Source organism: Perca flavescens, chromosome 4 (genome assembly GCF_004354835.1).
Source record: "Perca flavescens isolate YP-PL-M2 chromosome 4, PFLA_1.0, whole genome shotgun sequence".
Classification (NCBI taxonomy): domain Eukaryota; kingdom Metazoa; phylum Chordata; class Actinopteri; order Perciformes; family Percidae; genus Perca; species Perca flavescens.
The window spans coordinates 21,060,782-21,084,175 of NC_041334.1; the positions used below are offsets into that span (position 1 = coordinate 21,060,782).

The 23,394-nt window shown below is 40.1% G+C and overlaps 1 protein-coding gene across 5 annotated transcripts in view; it reads left to right on the forward strand.

Annotated features, from left to right (window-relative positions):
- megf6b (multiple EGF-like-domains 6b) overlaps positions 1-23,394 on the forward strand; it is a 72,830-nt gene that overhangs the window by 35,618 nt on the left and 13,818 nt on the right. For all 5 annotated transcript variants that reach the window (XM_028575646.1, XM_028575647.1, XM_028575648.1 and 2 more), the window contains 9 exons: positions 7,579-7,701; positions 15,826-15,948; positions 19,024-19,149; positions 19,842-19,964; positions 20,551-20,673; positions 20,788-20,925; positions 21,599-21,721; positions 21,972-22,094; positions 23,071-23,241. In XM_028575646.1, the coding sequence (XP_028431447.1) occupies positions 7,579-7,701; positions 15,826-15,948; positions 19,024-19,149; positions 19,842-19,964; positions 20,551-20,673; positions 20,788-20,925; positions 21,599-21,721; positions 21,972-22,094; positions 23,071-23,241 (1,173 nt within the window). The remainder of the gene's footprint in view (positions 1-7,578; positions 7,702-15,825; positions 15,949-19,023; positions 19,150-19,841; positions 19,965-20,550; positions 20,674-20,787; positions 20,926-21,598; positions 21,722-21,971; positions 22,095-23,070; positions 23,242-23,394) is intronic.

Sequence of the window (23,394 nt, forward strand, 5' to 3'; positions counted from 1 at the left end):
AGGAGACGTGATGTTGAACTACGGTGGGATCTGGTCCGGGAGTAATGCGTGATGTGCTCCTGATGGAGCGGGTGGACGAAGATTGAGTCGGGGGAAGAGGAAGGGGCACAACAGGTGCAGGTGGTGCGTTTGGAGGCCCACGCTCCATGGCTGCAGCAATCCTCTCCAGCCTTGAGGAGATGCGCCCGAGAGGCCGCAGCAACATCGCCACCCGGACAAGACGGGCATTTATTACTTTGCCGCATCTCGGACAGCTCCCGCTGGCGTGCGCCAGGCAAATCCGCCGTCATAATAGCAATCCGCCATGGAACAAGCACGCCTGCTCTTAAAGGGAATGTGAGATGACGCTCTGATTGGTTTATTGCACGTTACGCCCAAACCACACCTACTTCAGACCAACCCATTTTAGATTTGCGTCGGGGGCAAGACTCATTTATCCCGCCGGTATAATAGCAACAGCGCTCGAGATCAGCCCACAAAGCTGTCTTGCGTTTTGCGTTTCATACTTGCGTTTCAGATCGTTAAAATAGGGCCCTATGACTGCTGGGGACACGCAGACTCTTACTGGGGTGATTTGAGCTGCCTGTGTCTGTGAATAAAGGAGTAGCTGTAGTCTCAGTCAGCTAAAGATAAGATAAGGGAAGAAAATGAAAGCTTACAGGAGTGAGAAGCAGCTGGCTCTTAAAGATGGGGTATCCCATAACACATAAACACACCTATGCTCAGATATGTGCACATGAAACACACACACACACACACACACACACACACATACACACTTGCACACTTACCTTGTGATGCAGTGAATTGGATCACCAAAACAGGGATTAGAGGAGTTTAGGACTCAGTGGAGCAGAATGTTCACTAAACAAATTCAAATGTTAGTGTCTTTGATGTCACACACAAATCTCTTGTGGTCAAACATGCACGAATAATAAAAGTTAAGGCTCAGTGGGGTGGGTAATAAGCTGTACGGAGACTACAGAGTCGCTTGATTGATACTTTTATTCAAGAGTCAGACAGCCTCTCAGTGCTTCTATCAGCACACCCACCTTGGGAAGAAGTGTATAAAAACAAGATACAACTGTTTCAATAGACCGATAAGCAGAGAATTTAGATTCTACTCATCTGTTTAGCGTGAGAACTTGAATGGGCTGACACACTTGTTAACAAAGCAAAAACACCTCAAGACATATACCATATTATTTCTTTAATGTAGCAATGATTCACCGATTATTTTCATTGATTAATCAGCAAATTATTTTCAATTTCTCAATTAATTGATAAATCGTGTGGTATATAAAACACCAGAAAACAGTGAAAATGCCCATTACAATATCCGAGAGCCCAACGTTGCATCAGCAGATGTTTTATCCAACCAAAAGTCCGTAATATTCAATTTACTGTAAGACCAAGAAAAGCAATTACTTCCCACATTTGAGAACCAACCATCATTTTGTTTTTATTTTTGCTGGGAAAAATGGTGATTCATTTTCTATTAAATGATTAATCGATTCATCAACTAATCGTTGCAGCTCTACATAATACCTTAACGTTTTATGATGACTTTATATTGCAAGAGAGAAGTTGGAGTGCTTTATGTTAACTTTAGTATAGTTTGAGTTTATTTAGAGTAATAAGTACAGCAGTTCAAAATGCTTCACCACTGAGATGTGTGGTTGCCTTCTGGTTGCGAAGTCTTTATAAAAGTTTTCTCTTTTTTTAAGGAAACCAAAGCCAGTTCAATGCATATACCCTTTGCTCGATGGTAACACTTGAGACAGATTGTTAATGACTTAATGGAAACATTTGAGGTTTGTGAAAGGAGGTACCTGCGTCTTAAACATCAGTGAATACACATGATAGAGGTCTGTGTGTGGTTAAGCCTTTTTCATTAAGGGGGACATTTTCTAACTTAGTTTCGGGAAAGCCACACCACGTCCGAATGATAGTGCCACAACTCAGCTGCCACACTGGCCACAATTACAGGGCTTTAGGAAGAAACTCGTACCCAAAACTGGCACTAAGAATGCATCAAATTGGACTAGGGGTGGAAATTATTGGATGCCTAATACAGCATACATAGTTTTCTGGTGTAAGTCAGTGCGGTGAACCACAGTGAAAGAAGTTTTACCAGAGCAGGCGTTTTGACAAGTAAAGAATGGTCCTCTTTGACTTTGAATTATTAAATTGTGGCAGCTGTGTTTTAGTTACACGATGAATGAGAACGGAGCAGAATCACAAAGTGTCAACTTGATAAGCATCCAGATGCACATCTGGGCTATTATTGATGTAGCAGGAGATTAACAGCAGGGGGCAATGTTGAACCTGAGCTGATGCCAACCAACGTTATCAGTCATCAACCCTTTAAAGCTTTGCCTCCTGAAATAGTGTGCACTGTTGCAAAAACATGCCAGACATTTCGTGCTTTCATACCTTCTATATTTTATTTATTTACAAATTTGTTTAGATCTGAAGCATAAGACTAATCCTCAAAATGTCATTGTTTACCTCATCTGATTACACATGGCATGTAAAATGAGCAGGCTTCTTGATCTCTGCTCTTGTTTGCCAGCAGTCTACCTGTAAATGTTACATAGCACAGAGACAGTCGTCTGGCAGAAACACATTACAAGGAAACCTTAGAGCTAAAGTACTTCCACAATTTAGACACAATGACCTGAACTGCAGAGGTAATGGTTGGATAAAAACATTGTAAATGTATCTTTGGGATTCTCATGATATCTGACTCCAGGAAGAATAGATAGTGAAAACCATGATGAGCTATGGGGTCCATAAAACAACTTTTATAATAACGTTTGTGAGCATATTTCACCAGTTCATGTGTTTCATTTGAGCTTCTGCCAGGCTGCCTTGTGGAGCTGCCTGTCAGACGAATAAAGGAAACGTGTCCTCTACAAAAGGCAAGGCATGTTTATTTGTATAGCAACTTTCAACAGGGCAACTCATAGTGCTGGTCATACAGTAGGACATAAAAGGCAGTAGGAGAAGATATTAAAGGGACACAAGGCATGAAAGAAGCACATGAACATGATTTTAAAATAGAATGTAAAAATAAGCAAAACATTTTTAAGTTTAATAAAAGGCAGTGGCAAATAGAAGGTCTTATAACTGACCATTGGAAAAACCCTTAAAAACACGTTAAGCGTCGGTTATATTGGAGGTCAAAGGTGAGGATGAGCTTCCCGTGAAAGAGTGTGAAGTAAATTGTCAGTTCCAGTTCATAGACGGTTGGTTTGTTAGTCAGACAAGATCTTGTCATGAACCATCCTAAGCACACATGTGCAGGTCAGTCGCAAAAAACTCCTCGTCCGAATGAAACCTCGAACCAATCCCCATCTTCATTGCACCTGGTAAATGGAAGCAGCTGTGAGGACAGCAGGGAATGCAACCAGGAATGAACACTAGCAAAGCACATTATTACACCAGCAGGCTTTTAGATCAGGGCCCCAAAAGGAAACAGGTTAGTCTATCCTCGGCGTCGTCGCCCCCCCTCTCCTCTGATCCCTCAATGAATACTGCAATTTTCCGGCCCATGACCCCACTGAGATAAAATCAGGGGTTTGGTGGTTTTTGTTGGCCCCTCGGCATCAGTGGCTGTCTTCCTTATCGCAGGAAGTCACACAATACAGCAGAGGAATGTAAAACCAAGAGCTTTGCTGCAGCTGAACTTGCAGAAACCCAGTCAAGAGTTATAGTTTTTAAATCAAAGTTTTTTTGTTTTTAATTCCTTACCTGATTGTTTTGGAACAGAGTGTCCACTGCAGGGAAATAAACATTATACAAGTTTCTTTTATATTTCACTTGCAAGAAGACATAACAGCACTGAGCAATTTGGCACAAGATTTGTTTTCCTATTAGAACAATGCACAAGAACTCCACCCTTATACATACAGAATATTAGAAACACTTCCAGGGTTTCTATCATTGAATTGTTTATATGAGGTGGTAAGCCACTCAGATCCTGACTGTCTTCTCCAGAAAAAACGCCTTCATAAGTTGTTTGTTCAAGCATATATTACAACTCATATTTACCTTTTATAGTAGTGCCACCCTCTGGTGACCATGGTAATTGTGACAGGAGCACAGCAGGAAGTACGGGAACAAAGTTAAAGTGCCCCCAATTCCACACAAGGTGGCAGGTTGGGGTGTTGGATGGGAGGACTTTCACTCAGGAGACCGGAGTTTGTGTCCTGTTTGAAAAGAAAAGTAAATGGCGAGGTGCATGCATAACCGTACAGATGTACAGATTTTAACCCAAACTGCGATCTTTTAAAAAAAATGTAACTAAGTAGTTTTAGTGCTTAAACACCAAAAAAAAAAAAAAAAAAAAAAAAATGTGACGGTTTCACGTTAACAACGAGTTTATGACCTATACTGCAACCAGCCACCAGGGGGGTTATCAAGATGTTTCGGCTTCACTTAAACAGTCTATGCATCCAGCCCTGGTTTAAAACCACTGTTACATTCTCTGGTTTAGATATGAGGACGGAAAACGCTCATGTGAGTCGTATTAGAGGCTAGGAATAAACAATCTATGTTGTTGAATGGTTTGGAGGACTTGTTGCTTTTTGTGATTCATTTAGTCAGTAGATGCCTAGTCTTGCATTGCCAGACCTTCCTCCACTGTGCTGCGGAGGAGGGTCTGGCTAGTCCACACAGTATTCCGGGATGGGTGAAAAACGTCCTCTGGTTTATTGGCATGTCTTTAAACCAATTGCAATTGTCTTGTATCTCGCTAAGCCCCGGTGCAGCTGCAAAATAGCCTCGGGAAGGAACTTGTTTTGGTGGAACGTGTACGTGATAGTCTAGCTAGCTGTATGGATTTACCCTGCAGAGATCTGAGGAGCAATTAATCATAGTCATCATAAATCAACCGGAGTTTAAAATTCCAACACAATGAACGCGGAAGGTACCGGACATCCGGGCCATAAAGAGTGACATCCGGTGGAATTTCCGGTGGCAACGGAACAATCCCTGAAGTGGAACATCGTGGATATAGGCTCGTAGGTTTGTAGATGCCTAAACAATTGTCACACCCAGAAAATGTATGGCATTTGCTGTGTGAAACCTGGGACATAAATTGGGCTGCAGACACACTACTATGGTTCATCTGATCTCTTTTAGGAAAACGTGCACACCGACCCCCAAGAGCGAGAAGTGAGAAGTGATCTGATGTTCAGGGGAAGGGGCCTGTTCTTAAAACATCCTTATTTTGAAGAAGGCTACAGCTCTGTTTTTGCTTCTTTAGCTGTTTCTGATCACTCTGCTGGAGGTTCAGCTTGGTGATGGATTGATGGATGAGTGAGGGTGACACAAAATTATATTCCCCCTGGAGTCAGTGAAGGTTCAGCCTCTGCTCCAACCCCCAGACTCACTAATGTCTTCAGAGGTCATTGAGTTTAACACAAATACTTTTTTTATGGCTGGGAATGTTTCTGATTTGAAAAAAAGGTTATGTTAACGTTTGTGCAGCAAAGAGATATAGTTCATCTTTCCATTCGGCAACCATATATTAAGAATAATCTGGTTCATCTCTATTTTTTTTGGCACCAATGTGGTCCTCATTGTACAACAACAACAATGTAATTGAAGACAATATAATATAAGATAGTAATGTGATAAAACATCCTAATAGCAGGTTCACATCCATACTAAAACATGAAGCATGTTCAAGGGTTTTCTTTAATGAATTTCTTCTGCCCTCTAAACACAACTTTGGCTAAACTTTATACCGTACCGGTTTGGAGAAAAAGACAAATATCCTGTCTTTAGTAAAAGCATGCGTCTTTATCCATCTGCTGTAGATATTCAGTTTCCAGTGTTGCATTTTGTATGCTGACCTGTAGCAGTTTAACATTACTGCTGGCTTATTGGGCAGAATGATGAGCATGACACTCTGGGCAGACCCCTGCTCATGCTGCCACAGAGGTTTGTGGCCTCAGGGGGAAAGAAGGGGGAGATGGACGTCCTCACACACACTCAAAACAACACACTTGTGCCGCAGATCTCACCACAGGATTCCTCAGGGTCTTCAATCCTGCCCTTGACTTTAGGTCACCATCAATTGTCTGCTTTAGTCCAGTTGTTTATGGATCATTTTCTTCAAACCTGCTGTTATTACAGTACTTGTTTAGAAAGTTAAATTAATTGTACTAAAAGGTAGATGCTCCCTTTCACCCCACGGCCCAGACTCATTAAATCAAGCTCTTGTGATAAAGTACCCAAATAAAAATCAGTAAGCATCCCTGAGTGGATTTTTAGCTGCAACTTATCTGGCCTTGCTAAAAAGGATTGGAGTAATAAATTGATCAGGAATTTGGTTTCATAGTGTAATAAAATGTATTCTTGATGTTAAAGTAGGTAGGTTTTTTTCATTACGTGTTGTATGCCGTTTAGGTTTTATGGCAGTTTTAAACAATTGGCAATAGAAAGAGTGCACTGTTTTGGTGTGAACATTTCCAGATGCTGTAAACTGAGAGGGAAATCGTTTAATTGGCTGGTTAAACGCTGGCATCACAATGCACTGGAGTCTGCTTGAGGGGGGAAAATGTTCTATAAAGCAATTTTCTTTGCATTCATACTCTTCCTCTGTACAGTAACTCTCCTCTTTTATGGACATGGAGAAAGTTTACAAGCTGGTTAGTGCCAAGTGAATGCTCCCTCCTAATTTTCTCCATGGCTTTCAGTTTTCAGTCCAAGATTCCTTCTGTTGGCATGGCAAATAAAACAGCCCAATGTCATCAAGTTTAAAACCACACTGTGAGGATAATCTCTCCTGACAAACCCCCATATGAATACAATTTAACATTAATGTAGTCAGTATGGCCGGTTCCCGAAACGGCAGTGTAAAAGTGAACAACCCGTAACAAATGACCCCTTTTCAATTTCAATATCAATATCTTGTCATTACGCAGATGATATGCAGCTCAAATGATGGTATATGGTGAACTGTCAGCACCTGTATCGGAACCGAGTCATTATGTCTCATTTCGGAACTGGAGGGAAAGATTTTATCAGGTTTAGTTGATGACAGCTTTGGCAGGAAATTTAGCGGATGGAAATGAGATGGAAAAACTGTTACTTCTTGTGGAAGTATTTTGCAAGTTCTGCATGATTGATAAATGCCAGTCCTGGTTTATGTTGGAGGTAGTTAGAGGAGATGAGGACAACATGTGAATGCTGCATATTTCTTTTCGTCCCACCCAGTTTATGACTTGCTATATTTTGATTCTGTTTTGGATGTATTATGTATTTTTCCTTGTCCTTGAAGTTTGTACTGAGATGTTTAAGAATGGAAACGGCAAACACAGTATCCCACAGTCATTCTCATGAATTTCCAGGCACTTGAGCACTTTCCACTTCCCAAGCTAAATCTAAATTTATTCATGGAAACTATTTGAAACTTAATCAGACTGACATTAAAAGGAAGACACATTTTTTCTTAATCTTTGCTGCTCAAAGATAAAATATGTCAGTGCTGTTTTCACTAAAACCCTGAGCTTGTTAAACATGTTTGACTGTTCACTGTTCTTTGTCCTTGTTTCTCCGCGTCAGATCTTAATGAATGTGAGGAGACCAATGGAGGCTGTGAGGCTCTCTGCTGTAACACCATTGGAAGTTTCTATTGCAGGTGTCCTCCTGGACAGAAACTGAATGAAGATGGCAAAACCTGTCAAGGTGAGTCCTCTACTATATTTGTTGTGTAGCTGGGTTGTATCAGTTTATATCAGTAACGTGATACCATACAGTATATTGGGGTTGTGGTTATCATACTGTACAGCTATAATGTTCATGCTCAAAGTACACTTTTCCTTTTTTATGATTCCTTGTTTGTTATCTTTTGGAAGCAGAAATGGTTGTTTTGTTTTAGTATTAAAATATTACTTAACTAACAAACATATTTGACTAAGTCAGTTTTGCTCAGACTGAAGTGACACCAAGTCATTTTACACCTAGGTATGGCAATGTCAGTCCGACATATCTTAACAACAGTTAGCGGTTAAAAGTTGGTTCCGACATTCATGTTTCATGTGGATGAATCCTAACGACTTGGTGATCCCCTGACGCCACCATTAAGTGGACATTTGTGGTTTTGAGTGAAATGTTGCAACAACAATGATAGAACTTGGATAGAAAGCAATGGAATATTGTTCAGACATTCATTTTCCCCTTAGGATGAATTGCAATAACTTTGGTGATCCTTCAACTTTCCATTTAGCGCCATACAAATTAGAATTTGTCCAATACTTTGGTTTTATGACTAAATACCTACAAAACTATTGTTTTTCCCTTCCGTCTCAGCTGTACTGTGTGTAGTGCTTATTAGCAGCCCATAATGTTATCATAATGGTTCACTTGGCATAGCCAGACTAATTTGCCAATGTGTATGAATCTGGAAATTTTCGATTTCTATAAAACTCTATAAAGTTATAAATTGTGCAGACCAAAATGCCTCTGCCCACAATTGAATAGACCTACAACCAATCAGAGTTAAGCCATCTGAGACCACTGCTTGGTTCGTTTTGAAGCAGAAAAAAAAAAATCCACCTGTGTCAGAAACTTTCTCAAATTACAGCTAAACAGTACACTAAAATGTGTTTCTAAAAACATTTTAGGCAAGAAATATGTAACGCAGTAACATAATCTTGATTTATATTTGATCAACACCTCCTAATTTGACGGTTTGATCTGAATTTTGTGAGCATGTTGTGTTGCGCTGGTCGCAGTATTCCAGGTTCTGGCCAGCTGGAAATCTGTGTGTATGGGAGGGGGGCCAAATGTATCTGCCAGAGCAAATGAAACCTGAGCTGGCAGATTTGTTTGATTTACAGGCTATCACCTTACAATAATTAGGATTTACATAATTGTTGTGTCTTTACTCAGCATCCATTTGTTTTTGGTCCTTTATTCTGTGTTCTTTTTGCACATTTATGTTCACATTCATGGAGTTTTGTTTTCATTTTTATTTGTGTAAGTGTAGATTCTGCAACCAGTAAACATCATAACCAGATCACTTTAACTCAAGGGAACAGAAACAGATAATTTTAACTAAAAAGGATGTTTAATGATTCAAAATTTCTGTGGACAAAAGCGCAGCTACCAGTCTATCAAGAGGCCCAGAATCTCTGAACCACATCTTACCAAAACTGAGCTTCTTCCCAAACATTTCCCCATGAAATTTACATTTTATTCCATCATAGTTTGATGTTTCTGATTAGGAAATCTCTGCGAGTAGTTGGTTTAATCAGAATAATGATTCCTCTGTGCAGCAGCCAAGCCTAGAGGAGAGACGCTGGAATGCTGTGCAGTATGGCTGTCTGCTGGAGGAACCAGTGAGAGATCTGATCCAGGTCACGGTTATTAAGAGAGTTGATGGGAACGTTGTCACAGCTGGCTTTCATAGCTCTCTGCCCTCTGCCACTGGTCTATATTGGAGGAAAACAGCTACCCGCAGCATTAATGTCCTAATTGTCTGTAATTGGCAGTGGTATTAACAGAGGTAAAAGAAGCTGGAAGAATGTTGTGGATGTTTAAGTTAGCGCTGCATGTGTGACGCTGCGTCTGCAGAAAGTGATCAGCTTCCCTCTGCATGACGGACTAAAGCTGGAAGGGCTGCAGAGTCAAAGCCTGCATGAGTCCGGATGAGAGACGAGATCCATTCATTTAGCTGTTAAGAATAAATGGTTCTGGGGAGTTGGATCGTATACAACCACTTTACTACTTTGGGGAAATCCTGTCCTTGGCAAACTGCAATCATTTTTTGGATAAAAGACATCTGCTGCGGGATGTGCATATGCAAATACTGCTTGCATGGACAAGAAACAAACAAATGCATCTTTTGTTTGGTGCAAGAAAAGAAAAAAAACTGAACACTGAATTTACAACTTAATTCATTTGTAGAGAGTTCCCTAGATTTAAGCTCCTGGTCAACTTCCATTGTATTTGTGCCTTTATGTATTATTTATGTTATGTATTTTAGATTTTGAATAAGCAGCATTGATACAAATGGCATTGATCAAAGTGGAAGAGGCCAACAGTAACTGCTGTCGTGCTCAGTGCAGCGCAGCAGCATCAACATTTTAGCCGTCATGCCCCAGTGAACTTGACTGCTCAGACCAAAAGGAGCGTGAAGGTCGGAGTAATAGTCTGCCAGTGTTTGCCACCTGTCTTAATAGTGATCTCTAGGAGTGTGTGAGTAACGTCTTCCAAAATCAGCAGGTATAAAAGGCTCTTGTTAGCCCACAGAGAAGGACAGTTCCCGCAAAGTTTTTTTTTTAAGAAAAACATCTCACTGTTGCTAGGTTCTCTCCTGGCTTTTTCTAGTATTTTATTCAAACTTTTTCACTCTGGCAAACTATCTTACAGTTATGGCTCTGAGCCTATCATATGTCTTCCATGCTTGAGCAAGATGCTTTCTTCCTCACCTGGCTGGCATCATTGTCCGCATGATTCTGAAGTCTGCACAAATATGCATTTTACATGCAATGTGTGCGGAGTTGTGATTATGTTGGCGTGTAGTGTGGTGTGACAAAAACCCCTGATCTGTATCAGTTTCTGCTGGTCTGTTTGAGCTTGAGTACTTCTCAGATGCTTGTGGCCTGATGTAATGACTGTACAGGTGTATGTTACAGAAACCTTAAGTTTGCATGATTAAGAACGGTCATAAGAAGTTAAGTCATTGTTTCCCGCAGAGGTCTCTTAAGGGCCATTTGCGTTCAGAGAAGAGAAGTGATGCTGACCATGAACATGCTTTGCTCTTTATAAGCTCTATAAAGGGCTGTCATGGTCCTGCTGCTATGTTTGTGTGTATGTGTTGGCAACAGATGAAAGCGCACAGTGCTTAGCTCCTTAATAGACTATTTCAGTAGAAGGCTCATTCCCTTCTCAGATGTTTGGATTATAAATACTGAATTTTGATGTCAGGCTATTAGCACATTTTGCTTTCCTTTAGTGGCATTTAAAAAAAAAAAACATGTCAATATCAAAAGAAATATATAGACAGCACATCCTTGTAGTCAGTTCACATTCTTTATTCTCCAAAACCAGAGTGATGTGCACTCATAAATATAGCTTTTTATGACATAATATTCTTTAAAAATACAGTGGCCCCATAGAAACATGTTGTAAATCATTGAGGGAAAGACATCAATCACTGTTGGCTGGTAAAATGCAGAATTATTTATTTGTAGTTCATGCAGCACTGGATATGCCTCTAGTGTAAGATAGTGTTTTTGGCTGGGGGTGAGATTGAAGTGTGGGGAGAAGGGGGGAGAGAGGAGGATCTTTAATGTGATGGACATTTAGTTTTAGTAGATGGGAGGGTGAAAGGGAGAGGGGGATGGAAGAAGGGAAAGTAAAATCAGGAGGCCGAGTGAATAAGATGTAGTTACCATGTTACATCAGACCAGGATTCAGCACCTGCAGAACTAGTCAGTCATTTTCATTTTGCATAGCTAATATGCTTAACAAACAATATGTTTAAAATGTTTAATATTTTACAGTAAAATTTTACTTTTTTTTTAAGTTCTCTGTGAGGCATTACGTTTCACTTTCGACCATGACTTTGTCATCAGGGCAGCCGATTTTCTTTTTGGTGTTAATTGAAGCGATGGCATGTCTGACATCTGCTGCAAACTATCCACAGAGTTACTATAGAAGGATTTGCTATAGGCCACACTGTTACCATGGATACCACGGCTACAACCATGGCTACCTGGCAGCAGGTAAGTGATAATTTCACAGCCAAAATGCATGAGTGTATTAATACTTCCACTCTGGGTCCATCCCAAGAGGAAAAGATTGTAAAACGTATTCATTTAACTCATCATTAAAGTGAGTAACGCTGACATTTTATTTTACAACAAATTAATTAAATTATTTTCAAAAAGTAGAAAATGCTACCATGTACACTGCATAATGTTTCTTTTCAGAACAAAAAAAAATATTATAAATAGATTTTTGGTCACATAATGTTTTATACAGTAGGACTTAATGCATAGGGAGGTATTTACAGTGGTCAGAGTATTTGTTCATGGCTCAGCCAGACATGGCTTATCAGTCCCCCTGATAATGTGTCTGCTGAACGCGCTGTCTGGCACTGCCCAGATAAATGTGTCTCTGATCAGAATAGAGGAGGATCACTTTTACCAACAAAGATAGAGCACATTGAAAACATGAACTATAAATCATGAGCGACGCTTTGTAACACTAACACAAACAAGGCTAGATACCAGCTACACTCTTGACAGATTATGTCAATATTATTATGACTGAATATTTCTTTTCATGTTTGGCAGGACTGCAGGGCTCTGGGATAAATGCACAAGATGAAACATGTTTTACATTTGTAATTACCATATTGCTGATAATCCATCTGATCTGCTGTATTACTTAGATGTCATTCTTGGAGATAAATGAGGCTGTTCCGAAATTATTTATCTTCTGCACACAATAAACAAATCACTTTTCGGAAACGGACCAAAATAGTTTTCCATAAAGACAACACTGTGCTGTAGGTGGCTGCGGGCAGAGAATGAATGTGTCTTCTGTAAAAGCCAAGTGCTGCGGAGGCTTTGGCTCCGAGCTTGGGTTGGGGGATCATGTTCTGGATGTGGAAACCAGGCTGGAGGGGCTTCACTGACTGTGCGCTGCAGTCGACCGAAGAACAGCAGCTCCACACTGCTGGATCCCATTTCATGAAAAACCAAACCAAAGGACGGCATGCAGCATGGATGGAAAAAAGAAGGGACGGCTCCTGCCAGCTTTCCTGGACCAAGTGGAGCTGAAGTCTGGCAGCAGAGAGACAAAGAAGAGGAAAATGTAGAAGCTCATTTCTCCCCCAAACACTATATTTGAAGATGTCATTGGATATTATTGGGAGTAGATGGGTTCAGAATAAGGATATTCCTGTAATTTAGCTGTCTTGGGCAGCTTTTACTGGAACCATTAAGCAAGTACATGTTTGTCCCTTCCCATACACTGCACTTTTGTTCTTATCCTAATCATATCCTTGTTTTTATTATGAAGAGTAGAATCCGTGTTCCATGAATCACATTAACAACCAAGATTTCATAATTTACAACACAGTGCTTCCTTTATAATGGTCTACAACAGGGGTGTCAAACTCAATTTCACTAAGGGCCACAGTGGAAAAAGAGAATCACATCAAGGGCCAGACATGTATAGTTTATTGACATGCTTTTATTTCATCGAAAAAGTAAAATATCTTTGACTCAATTATTGCATGTCTCATATAGTAATCTCACTTACAGTTTGGTCCACATAAAGCCCTAAAAAAGTGAGCAAAAATGTTTTAAAGCCATCCTAGAATTTAGCAAATCAAGCCTAACAATGATTACATTTTCTAAGTAGGCTACCACACAGCTGACCCACAACAAGCTGTTTCACAGCCGGAATATGCAAACTCTCTGCTTCTGAGTCAGCAAATTGGCAAGTTTCCCATGTTTTTGGTTTAGGTGGGCCAAAATATATTGTGAACCTAGATTGATATGCGGGCCGGATCAGAATTAGCGAGGGGCCAGATTTGGCCCGCGGGCCTTGAGTTTGACACATGTGGTCTACAACATCAGGGTGTTTTGGGTCTTGTAAAGACCTGATTCATGGGAAAATAACAGGTCATATACTATTTGTGTGTACTTGTGTGTAACTGCGGGAACATGAAGACAGTGATGTGGTGGTGTGTAATGTGCATGATAAAGCTCAGATGCAGATTGTCCCGCTGCCTTCATCCCACACAGCGTGACACGATCACGATGGAGGCTAAATTCACTCCTTATATTACAGAGACTCTGAGATTCATATTTTTTTCACCACTGGCCACGAGAAATACAACAGTAAAGCTGCTATAACCTATATTTTAATGTTAGCAATGGATCGAATGAGTAATGTGAAAGGGTCTCTTGTAGTGATAAAGCCACAGAGAAGTAGTGCTCCACCGTGCAGTTCGCCTCAGCTCTATGGAGGTTTGAGCATCGTTCAGCTCATTATTTTTTGTTTTGTGGCCCAAAACTCTACTGTTATTAGTTTACTTCCATTGCTCTCAGTTGGTAGAGACCAAAAACAGAGCTAAAAGAACATTGGACTTACATTTGGCAGGTGGCCAGAAACACAATGCTAAATATGTGCTAATGTTGCTCTGTATCTGCTGAATGTGTTAATATGCAACTGTTTTAATAGGTTTGCCAAATCTTAAACTCCAAAGGTTATGATGCCAATAAAATCATTTTGTAGCACCACGCAACTATATACATGTATTTATGATCTATTATTCTTTGCTGGGTTGCTGTGCCGACTCACATTGGGTGAGAACCAGGGTTCACCCTAATTTTCTATCACAGGGCTGACACATATAAACCAACAACATATCACACTCGTATTCCAATCTATAGACAATTTAAACTTTGGACTGTGGGAGAAAACTACACTGAGAGGCGAAATATAAAGGCAACTGTATACAGTACATGCATTTATTTGCAAATATATCTTCCAACTGAGGGTGCAATACTGTCTATGTTTTGGACAGAGGGGGTTTGCACTGTGATGAATGTTGAGTTATTTATAGGGGTTTCATTCTGCTGATCTGTTTAATGCAATGTTTATTACCCAGCGCCCAAAGACAAAATGTGTGGTAAGTGGTGAGACAGTACAAAACAACCAAAAAATAATTATGACAATAAATAAATAAAATTAGCTCTTTTTCACTGGAGTTCCTTTTAATTCTTGAAATAGTTTCTTTCTGAAAATAGCTGCCTGTAGTCAAGACTGTGCTGAACAACATATTTCTCAACCAGACATTAAACTTGGCGCTGACTAATAGTCTTTTATAATGTGTTAGCTGTTTTTACATCATGCAGCAGCCAAGAGAAATTCACACTCACCTATTTAAGATTCTTTTTTTTTGGGGGGGTATTTTAGGGCCACAGGTCAGAGTCGAACCCGGGCCCGCTGCGTTGAGGATACATGGGCGCCTGCTCTACCAACTGAGCTATCTGGGTGCCCCACACTCATCTTTTTAATGTCACACCACTTTTTTCCGGCAAGCAACATTTCCTGTAACTTCACTGTGATCATTTTAGTAACGTTAAAGCAAACGGGTAACTTTTCGGTGGCCTGGGGGTGAGTTGGGTGCGACTTCATGTCCTATTTTTCTTGACGGTGATGGCAGTTGACGTTAGCAGAAGTCCAAACAGAGCAGGGCTTCATAAATCAGCTCTGATCTCACTGGGGGTCTGCTGAGGAACAATTTATGAGTCTTTGACCCCTAAAATAAGAAATGTTTAGGCACACGGCTCATTTGAATCTTGTCACATGGAAAGGCATGTTTTGCTCACCAGCACTTTCCCAAACGTAGAACCCCCTTCTTTTATTTGTTTATAATCTCAACGCTCAAGCTGAGAGGAATGTGTACGTTTTGCATCCTGTGATTTTAAGTTCCCATATGTTTGCTGCACCCAAGGGACTTTGACAAGAAGCAAAAGAATTTAAATTTGGTTTTAAATGTTCAGTAGTTGTTACCACATGGGGGATTTGTTTGTTTGAGCTGTAATGCACTTGGAGAATACATTCCCTTCTCATCCATCATCTCCTTTCTTCTCTGAGTACATCTTTATCCTAAAACCTGCGTTAAATTCCTCCCTTAGCTTTGCAGATTATCTGGGCTTTACTCTTGGGACCTATTTTTTTCTCATAATGAGAGGATTTAGTCAAATTGCACTCATTTCTCTCCCGTCCCTCTTCTTCTGCTTGATTCCATCTTTTTCTTTTCTCCCTCCTTCCCTACAGATATCGATGAGTGCCAGGTCCATAATGGAGGCTGCCAGCACAGATGTGTTAACACCAGGGGCTCCTACTACTGTGAATGCCACCCAGGCTCTCGCTTGCATGTGGACGGCCGCACTTGCCTCGGTAAGAACATTACAGCTACGTGGCAGTGCCTACATTGTACGAGCTGGAAAAACCGTAAGAAGTCACTGATATAATTTTTGACTTTGACTAATGTTACAATACAAAAGCTTGATTTGAGGTTTCATCCATCCTTCCGGTTAGAAACAGAGTATGAAGGCCTACAAAGTTTTCCCTTTGTGTGGCCCCACTTTTTCAAAACTTACATAAACAATGAAACACTGGTTCGGAAAAATTAGTCTGAAAGTCTTTACTGCAAGTATTATATTTTGGTCATTATTTTATTGAGGTTTAGCCACATATGCTTTTTGACGTGGGCACTTCATCATGCCAACCACATCCATGGTGTTGCAGTAGATGACCCCTTCGATTCTGACATAAATCCCTATTGTGAGATGATTCTCTGTAACTCAGTGTGGTAAAACCATACGGAGTTACAGTCCCTTCAGTCGATATCTTGTAGTGGATATCTGTGAGTGATTTCACTTCAACTTACATGTCCTGGAGCACATTTGTACTAACGCTCCAACTAACTGCTATTTTCATTATTGATTAATCTGCAGATGACTTTATCGATTATTGGTTTGCCTATAGACTGAGAAAATTGTGAAAAATAGCCATTACAATTTTCTAAAGTCTAAAGTGTTGTCATTAATTGCTTATTCAACTTCACCAACAATCCAAAACCCAAAGATATTCACTTTATCATGATCACTTCACAAATTCTCACATCTGAGAAGCTGGAACCAGTTAATTTTTGGCACTTTTTCTTGAAAGATTTCTTAAACAATTGTTAGTCAAAATAGTTGCCGATCGGTTCGCCCCTGTCTTACTGTCCCTGTTTCCTGTTATCTCTCCAATGTCTAATCTTATAAGGGCACAACATATTCTTGCTCTTTCTTTACTGTTCCTTTTCAATCTATAACCAGGCACATGTTCATATGACATTTTCTGTGGACCCTGAAGGACCCGTCTTAGAAACCTGTCCCTGGGTAATTTGTTTAAACTTGTTCCATGATGCCTTAATCCCCTCCACTACTTAATCTTTCCTTATAAATATTTAATCAAAGATTCACCACCTATACATTCAGGGTGTCCGCGGGGTTTTAAAAAGTATTAAAAGGTAGTAAATCAAATTAGTAAGCCATTAAAAGGCCATTAAAAGGTATTCAGTAAAAAAGCACGCTGACCTGGATGACTAGTGGCTGCTGAATGTCAAGCTCCTTAACAGTTCTGACCACTAGGCTACCTAGACATACATGGGCAAATGCTAATTTTCCGATAAATAGCGAGGACCCAGCGTTTAAAGACTCAGGCCTGTAGAGGGGAAAGACCGGCAGGCTTACTGTTCGGTTTGTAAAAAAAACATCAGTATAACTTGAATGGGGGTTAACAGTTATCAATCTCCAGTTTCTGTGCTGCTGCTACGGTTAGGCCTACACCTCCGCCACCGTCCAAACCAACGTTTTATAAATCTCAAACTCCATTTGGTTAGAAACGTGTTGCCGTATAAACCTGCAACTCAATGGCGTGTTGGTTTTAAAAAATATTGAGAAGGTATTCAAAATGGTATTAAAAGGTATTGAATTTAATTCCAGGATTTCTGTATATACCCTGACAATGTATAAGTACTTACAACTAAACAAAGTACCACAAATATTATGAGAGAATGTAGAAAACTGTGGGTTGATTTTATTATTTTAGTTGACCGTGGTGTCCCTAGTTCTGTTTTTGTTATGATTCCAACCTTTTCCTCCATTAAATTCTGCTTGTGTGTTATTTTACCGCTCACATAAGCTTCATTTAAATTGTATAAACTTCATATAAATCTGCGTGTTATGCTGTCACCCTTGACCTCTGCTGTGTTTTTAAGCAGTGCCTGTATGTTGTTTCTGTCATGACAGATGCATTAGAATTGGGGGTTTCAGAAATAGCTGATAGAGAAAAGAGTATAAACCTGGCACCAGTTTCTGCCATCAGGAATGTATACATAGTGTCCTGACATTTAGAGTGGAAATGATTGTGTTTCTTGGCTTCATGAGGTGAAGTTGTTTCATTGTCTTATAGAGTAGACATTGTAGCGGGACCCAACTGTCCCTGCGAGGCCCCTGTGGGATATCTGTGAAGAAATGACTGATTGCACTAATAATCATAGTGCACATCTGGACTGACTCCCAGGTGAAGCTTATCGTGAGGCCGCACTGTCTGGTGACAGTAGTGTTCAAATTGTGCAGAGACAAGCTGCAAAAAGTGTGCATGTTCACAAATAGATCAAGTACTGAAATATTGCTTTCCATATAACAAGTGAATACAAGTTTTTCATTTTTGCACTATGCACAGAATGACCACATACTTACTGGATAGAGGACAACACATACCAGTCAGCACAGAGTGATATGGAGAAAAAGAAGAGCAGATGTTCAATCAATTCAATCTCAGCTCTGCATGTCTTATCCAGCTCTTGATCTGCCAGCAGAGTTCAGATGTGGCTGAATAACGTTTGAGCTGGATAGCTCTCTGCGGTTTGACATGTACTTGTGATGGATGGCTCTTGACTCCAGCCTTCGAGTATGAAAAACACCGGCTTTGAGAACGCGCGGCTGCTCGGCCTCTACCTGTTGTTTTCTCTGAAGGAATCGAGTTCAGGCCGTCTACCAGGGTTTCATCTGTTGCTATAAAGATGAGAAACCCAAAAGGGGAAGATGATTGAGCTGGCTCTACCCTCAATCTCATCAGCAGACGAGCATTGTCCACCACAGAGGTCCTGCCATTCAAATCTCTCTGTGATTTTTGGCTCTTTTATGGGGATGGATCTGTTGTGGCTTAGAGCAAAGCAGTTCTCTGTGGTATTCGCTGAGTGTAGGAATGTCAGTACAGCGGTCATGACCTCTCTGAGAAATATTCCTGTGGATGTGACACAGCAGTCAAATCAAAAGTCACAAAAACTAACATGAAACTGCAGTTTGGATTTATGGCCGTTGATTTTTTTCTGCAAAGATGGTGGATCTTCTTATTCTCTTTCTGTCCTTTCATTTAAATTCTCTGGCCTTTTGTCATGTCTCTGTTTTTCCTTTTCAGCTGTTCATTCGTGTGCCATCAGCAACGGAGGATGTGAGCACTACTGTGTGCAGCAGTCTGCTGCTCATTTCCGCTGTCGCTGCAAGCCAAATTACGTGCTGGCAGAGGATGGCAAGCATTGTAAACGTGAGTACCCAAACTCTGGCGTAAGGCAACACTAAACCCACATCAACACACGCCACAAGATAGAAAGGAGAAATAAAAAATGGATCAGTGACTAAGGAAAGAGTGCCAAAAAACTGAGTACTTTGGAAGATTATGAAGGTGTCATTCTCAAGATTTGATCATTACATTAAAAACACATTTTCTGAATCTGGTGCCATTTGTAATTATCTGTCAGAATGTCTGTGCTGGAGCATGATTAACTGTCTTGCATGGAATGAGACATTAAATTGGAGTGAATCACAGCAGTCTCCTATCATTGTTTTTTTTCTCAAATTAGTATTTTAATGTCCTTGCTTCTTTTAATATCTCCGATCTCTGGGGGTGGGAAATTATACATATATGTATTTTAAATTACTGTCTCCCAGATGCTTTTACTTTGTAATCGTTGGCTGGGAACGGCTTCCTCTAATTTTTGCAGAGCTGAAAGGTCTCATCCCAGATGGACATTCTTTCACAAGTCAAACACACAACTATGCACAAAAAAGAGATGAGGTGGAGGTACAGGATGGCAGTATGAATTTAAAGCTCTCCACCTGCCCTGCATTAATGTGTCAGTTTTACAGTCTGGTGCCTCCACAACGGCACCAGAAGTGTTCCCCAGATGACTGACACTGTAGATTTATGTTTATGAGTGTGTGCTTTCTGTGTTGCAGTGCAGAATCCCTGTGCTGATCAGAATGGAGGCTGTATGCACGATTGTCGTGTTGATGGTGGGAAAGCTCACTGTGACTGTAAAGCTGGTTACATTCTGGCTGAAGATGGGAAAACATGTAAAGGTAAAGTCAGTAACATTAATAGTAACATTACAATGATTATTAATGTAGCTCAGAGTTAATCAAGTAAAGAAAATATAAGGAGATACATATAGAAAATGATTCACAAAACAATATTTGCACATTTATTAGCTGCTCTGGAGCTTTTGGTCAAATCACACAGTCATCCTCCTCAGCAGATGGAGTTTACCCAACTGTCAAGTAGACTAAAATTTTAATTTTCTGAGCATTTTAGAGATTTATTGTCTAAATTGCAGAGAAATTGAAATTTGAACTTCTACATTTCCATGTCAACGGGGAAAACTCTGTCTGCTAACAAAGACCGTGTGATACAATTGATAGCTTCTAAACAGTCCCTGTCGGGATTAAGACAAGTACAGATTTTAATAAAAATAAGATTCAAAATTCGCAAGCAAATGTTTCCATCGTCGGTATTTACCAACACTGAGTTAAAAGTGTGTGTAAGATGGTTGTCAAGTGCAAACATGGATTTGATTTGTGAGAGTAATGAAATGAACCTGTGCAAACCAGATGTATCCCTCCATTCATAGTGTTTATTGTTTTGTTTTGTTACATATTTCTGTTACAGATATTGATGAGTGTGAGACAGAACAGGCCAACTGTGCTCATGGCTGCCACAACACACTGGGCTCTTACGCCTGTGTGTGTAACGCTGCTTATGAGCTGGGATCTGATGGCAAACAGTGTTACAGTCAGTTTAAACCCTCTTAATATTATTATATGCATAGAAACCTTATATTTAGCTGGTACAAGATAGTTGAGTCCTTTAATTAACACGCATTATCTCACTGTGAATTTGTAAAAGAAATCGAGATGGAGATAGTGAACAGCTGCGAGAACAACAACGGAGGGTGTTCGCACCACTGCCAACATTCAACCAGTGGGCCTGTTTGCTCCTGTAACCATGGTTACAGACTAGACAACGACCTCAAAACCTGTGCTGGTAAGAAGCTGTAATGCACTTACATATACTTCAAAACGTGCTTATAACAAATTATAAAGCAGTGATGCTCATTACATGCTCATTATATCAGCGCTCATTCACAGTAACTTTCCAGAAACGTCTTATTGAATTATTGGTATTTTATGTATAGTAGATTAGTAAATTGGTGATTATGACTAGTTTTAATACAGATCTATTGGATATTATTGCCAAAAACCCATTCTAATGATTCTGCTGTTACTACAGAGGATAGCTCAGTTAGTGTAGATGATCACTCAATACAACTAGATAACAAAAAATACAGAAAACAAAAGTCTAACAGTGCTCTAGACAGCCCCTGACATGCAGAACAAATATTTGTTTTAAAAATACATTTTCTGCAAATAAAATAAAATCATCTTTTGGGAATTTGGGAGCTCTGTAGGACTCTAATCTATTTTGCCAACATTATCTTTTGGTCAGGAGGTGAAAAAGATCTTGAGTTTTTGGTGTTAGAATACAGGACTGAATTTTTACTGATACAGTGATACTGTTATTCTCTACTTTGACCTTAATTGTCTGTAAAACCTGTACAATTTACATGATCTCGTAAAATCGTTTGTCAGAGAACAGAGAAGCATATAGCTAACAGTCGGTTCATAATTTGAGTCTCCCTGCTTGTTGTGTTTGGCAGACGTCGATGAGTGTGGAGAGCAGAGCTCCTGCTGTGAGCAGGACTGCACCAACTACCCCGGGGGTTATGAATGTTACTGCTCAGCAGGTTACAGACTCAACTCAGACGGATGTAGCTGTGATGGTATGTTCAACCCTTAGTCAAAATGTGGATGGCACTCATAGTTTTATGAGACTAAATATTTACCTCTGTTGAATTTGGGCGAGTTCCAGTTTGACTGAAGACGTCAACACAAACGTACACAATGTTGTCTTTGTTCAAGTTGAACATTTACAGTAAAGTGAGAGCTGCTCGGTTAAATTACTTTGGCTTCTCTCAACTTCTCTTGATGTAGCAAAAGTATTTGAGTGTGTGTTGCGTCTGTGTTGTTTAGATGTAGACGAGTGTCTGGCTGCTAATGGCGGTTGCGATCACACATGCCAGAACAGCGCGGGTTCCTTTCAGTGTTTCTGCCGCCGGGGTTACCGTCTGGACGAGGACCGGCAGTCCTGCATCCGTGAGTATAAACATCAAAGAGAGTGGCCAAGTGGGAATCACACCAGAGACATGCCAACGGAAAACCTGGCAAACATTTGTTGTCATACTGCAAAAACATCCTGTGTACAGAGTTGTTCAGTCTAGGTTGTGAGTGTTAAGAGCAGGTTTAATGGAAAATAAGAATTGTGTAGACTTGGGGTGGATGCAGCTGTCCAAGTGTTCCGTCAGTGAAAAAGGACTATACCACTAACAGCCTTTTTAATTAGAGCTGGGTATGGAGCACTAGAAAATCAAGTGGTGAAACTTTTGGTGAAGTTGAATTACCTTTCGTGGAGAAAATGTCTCTAATGTGTGTCATAGACAGAGAATTTTTCATAAAACTAAGGAAATGTCCTGTCTTTAATATCTGTCTTTTCTTAGTTGATATCTGACAGAAATCCTACCAACGGGGGTGCGGGATTTCAGTTTTTAGCACCAGATATTCTTGTATCAAAGTAGCATTATGTTGATATTAGTCAACCTAAGTCAAGTCAAGCTAATTCAATTCAACAACTTTATTAATCCCACAAGGGGCAATTATAAGAGCAGCTTCAGACAACACACACACACATAACATCACACAAGCCTACATATAGGCCTACACCCTAAAGAGTAGATAAATAATAATCAAAAAATAGATTTAACCATTTAAAAGTCAAATTGCAAAAGTGATAAAAGAATTAGAGTGGCGTTTAGTTTTAAAAGCAGCTAAGAAATGTGGTAATTTCTCTTTTTTTTTACTTATTTTTTTGTACTTGCTTAAAAAACTATCACACTTTCGCAACAAAATTGTAAAGACAAGTCAGTCATCAAAATGGTGGATTTTTGTTCCCGTTTTAAAAAAAGAGATTGATTTTAAGACAAAAAACTAAATGGTATACACTGTATTTTTATTGTTTAGTGTGTGTGTGTGTGTGTGTGTGTGTGTGTGTGTGTCTGTGTCTATCTTCCCGCAGCACTAGAAGATTCTATTGAGGCCCTGTCCAGTGGAGGTGCCATCGAGTTGCCTCTTATTCGACCCCTGCTCACCTTGATGCCAGACTACAACCAACCCCTGGAGCGCTATGACGACTATGAAGACGATGACGGGGAGCTGAAGGCCGAGAGTAACCTGGCAGAGAAATTTGGTGAGTTTTTACCCACCAAAACCATTAACCACTCTTTATCATTAAGAGGAACCTGTATCTGATTACCTGAGTTTGACTCCCGGGAGGTGAAGCTGTCTGACAGACTAATTTAATGCAGGCAGGAACAGACCACATGGTGGGGGTTAATTACTG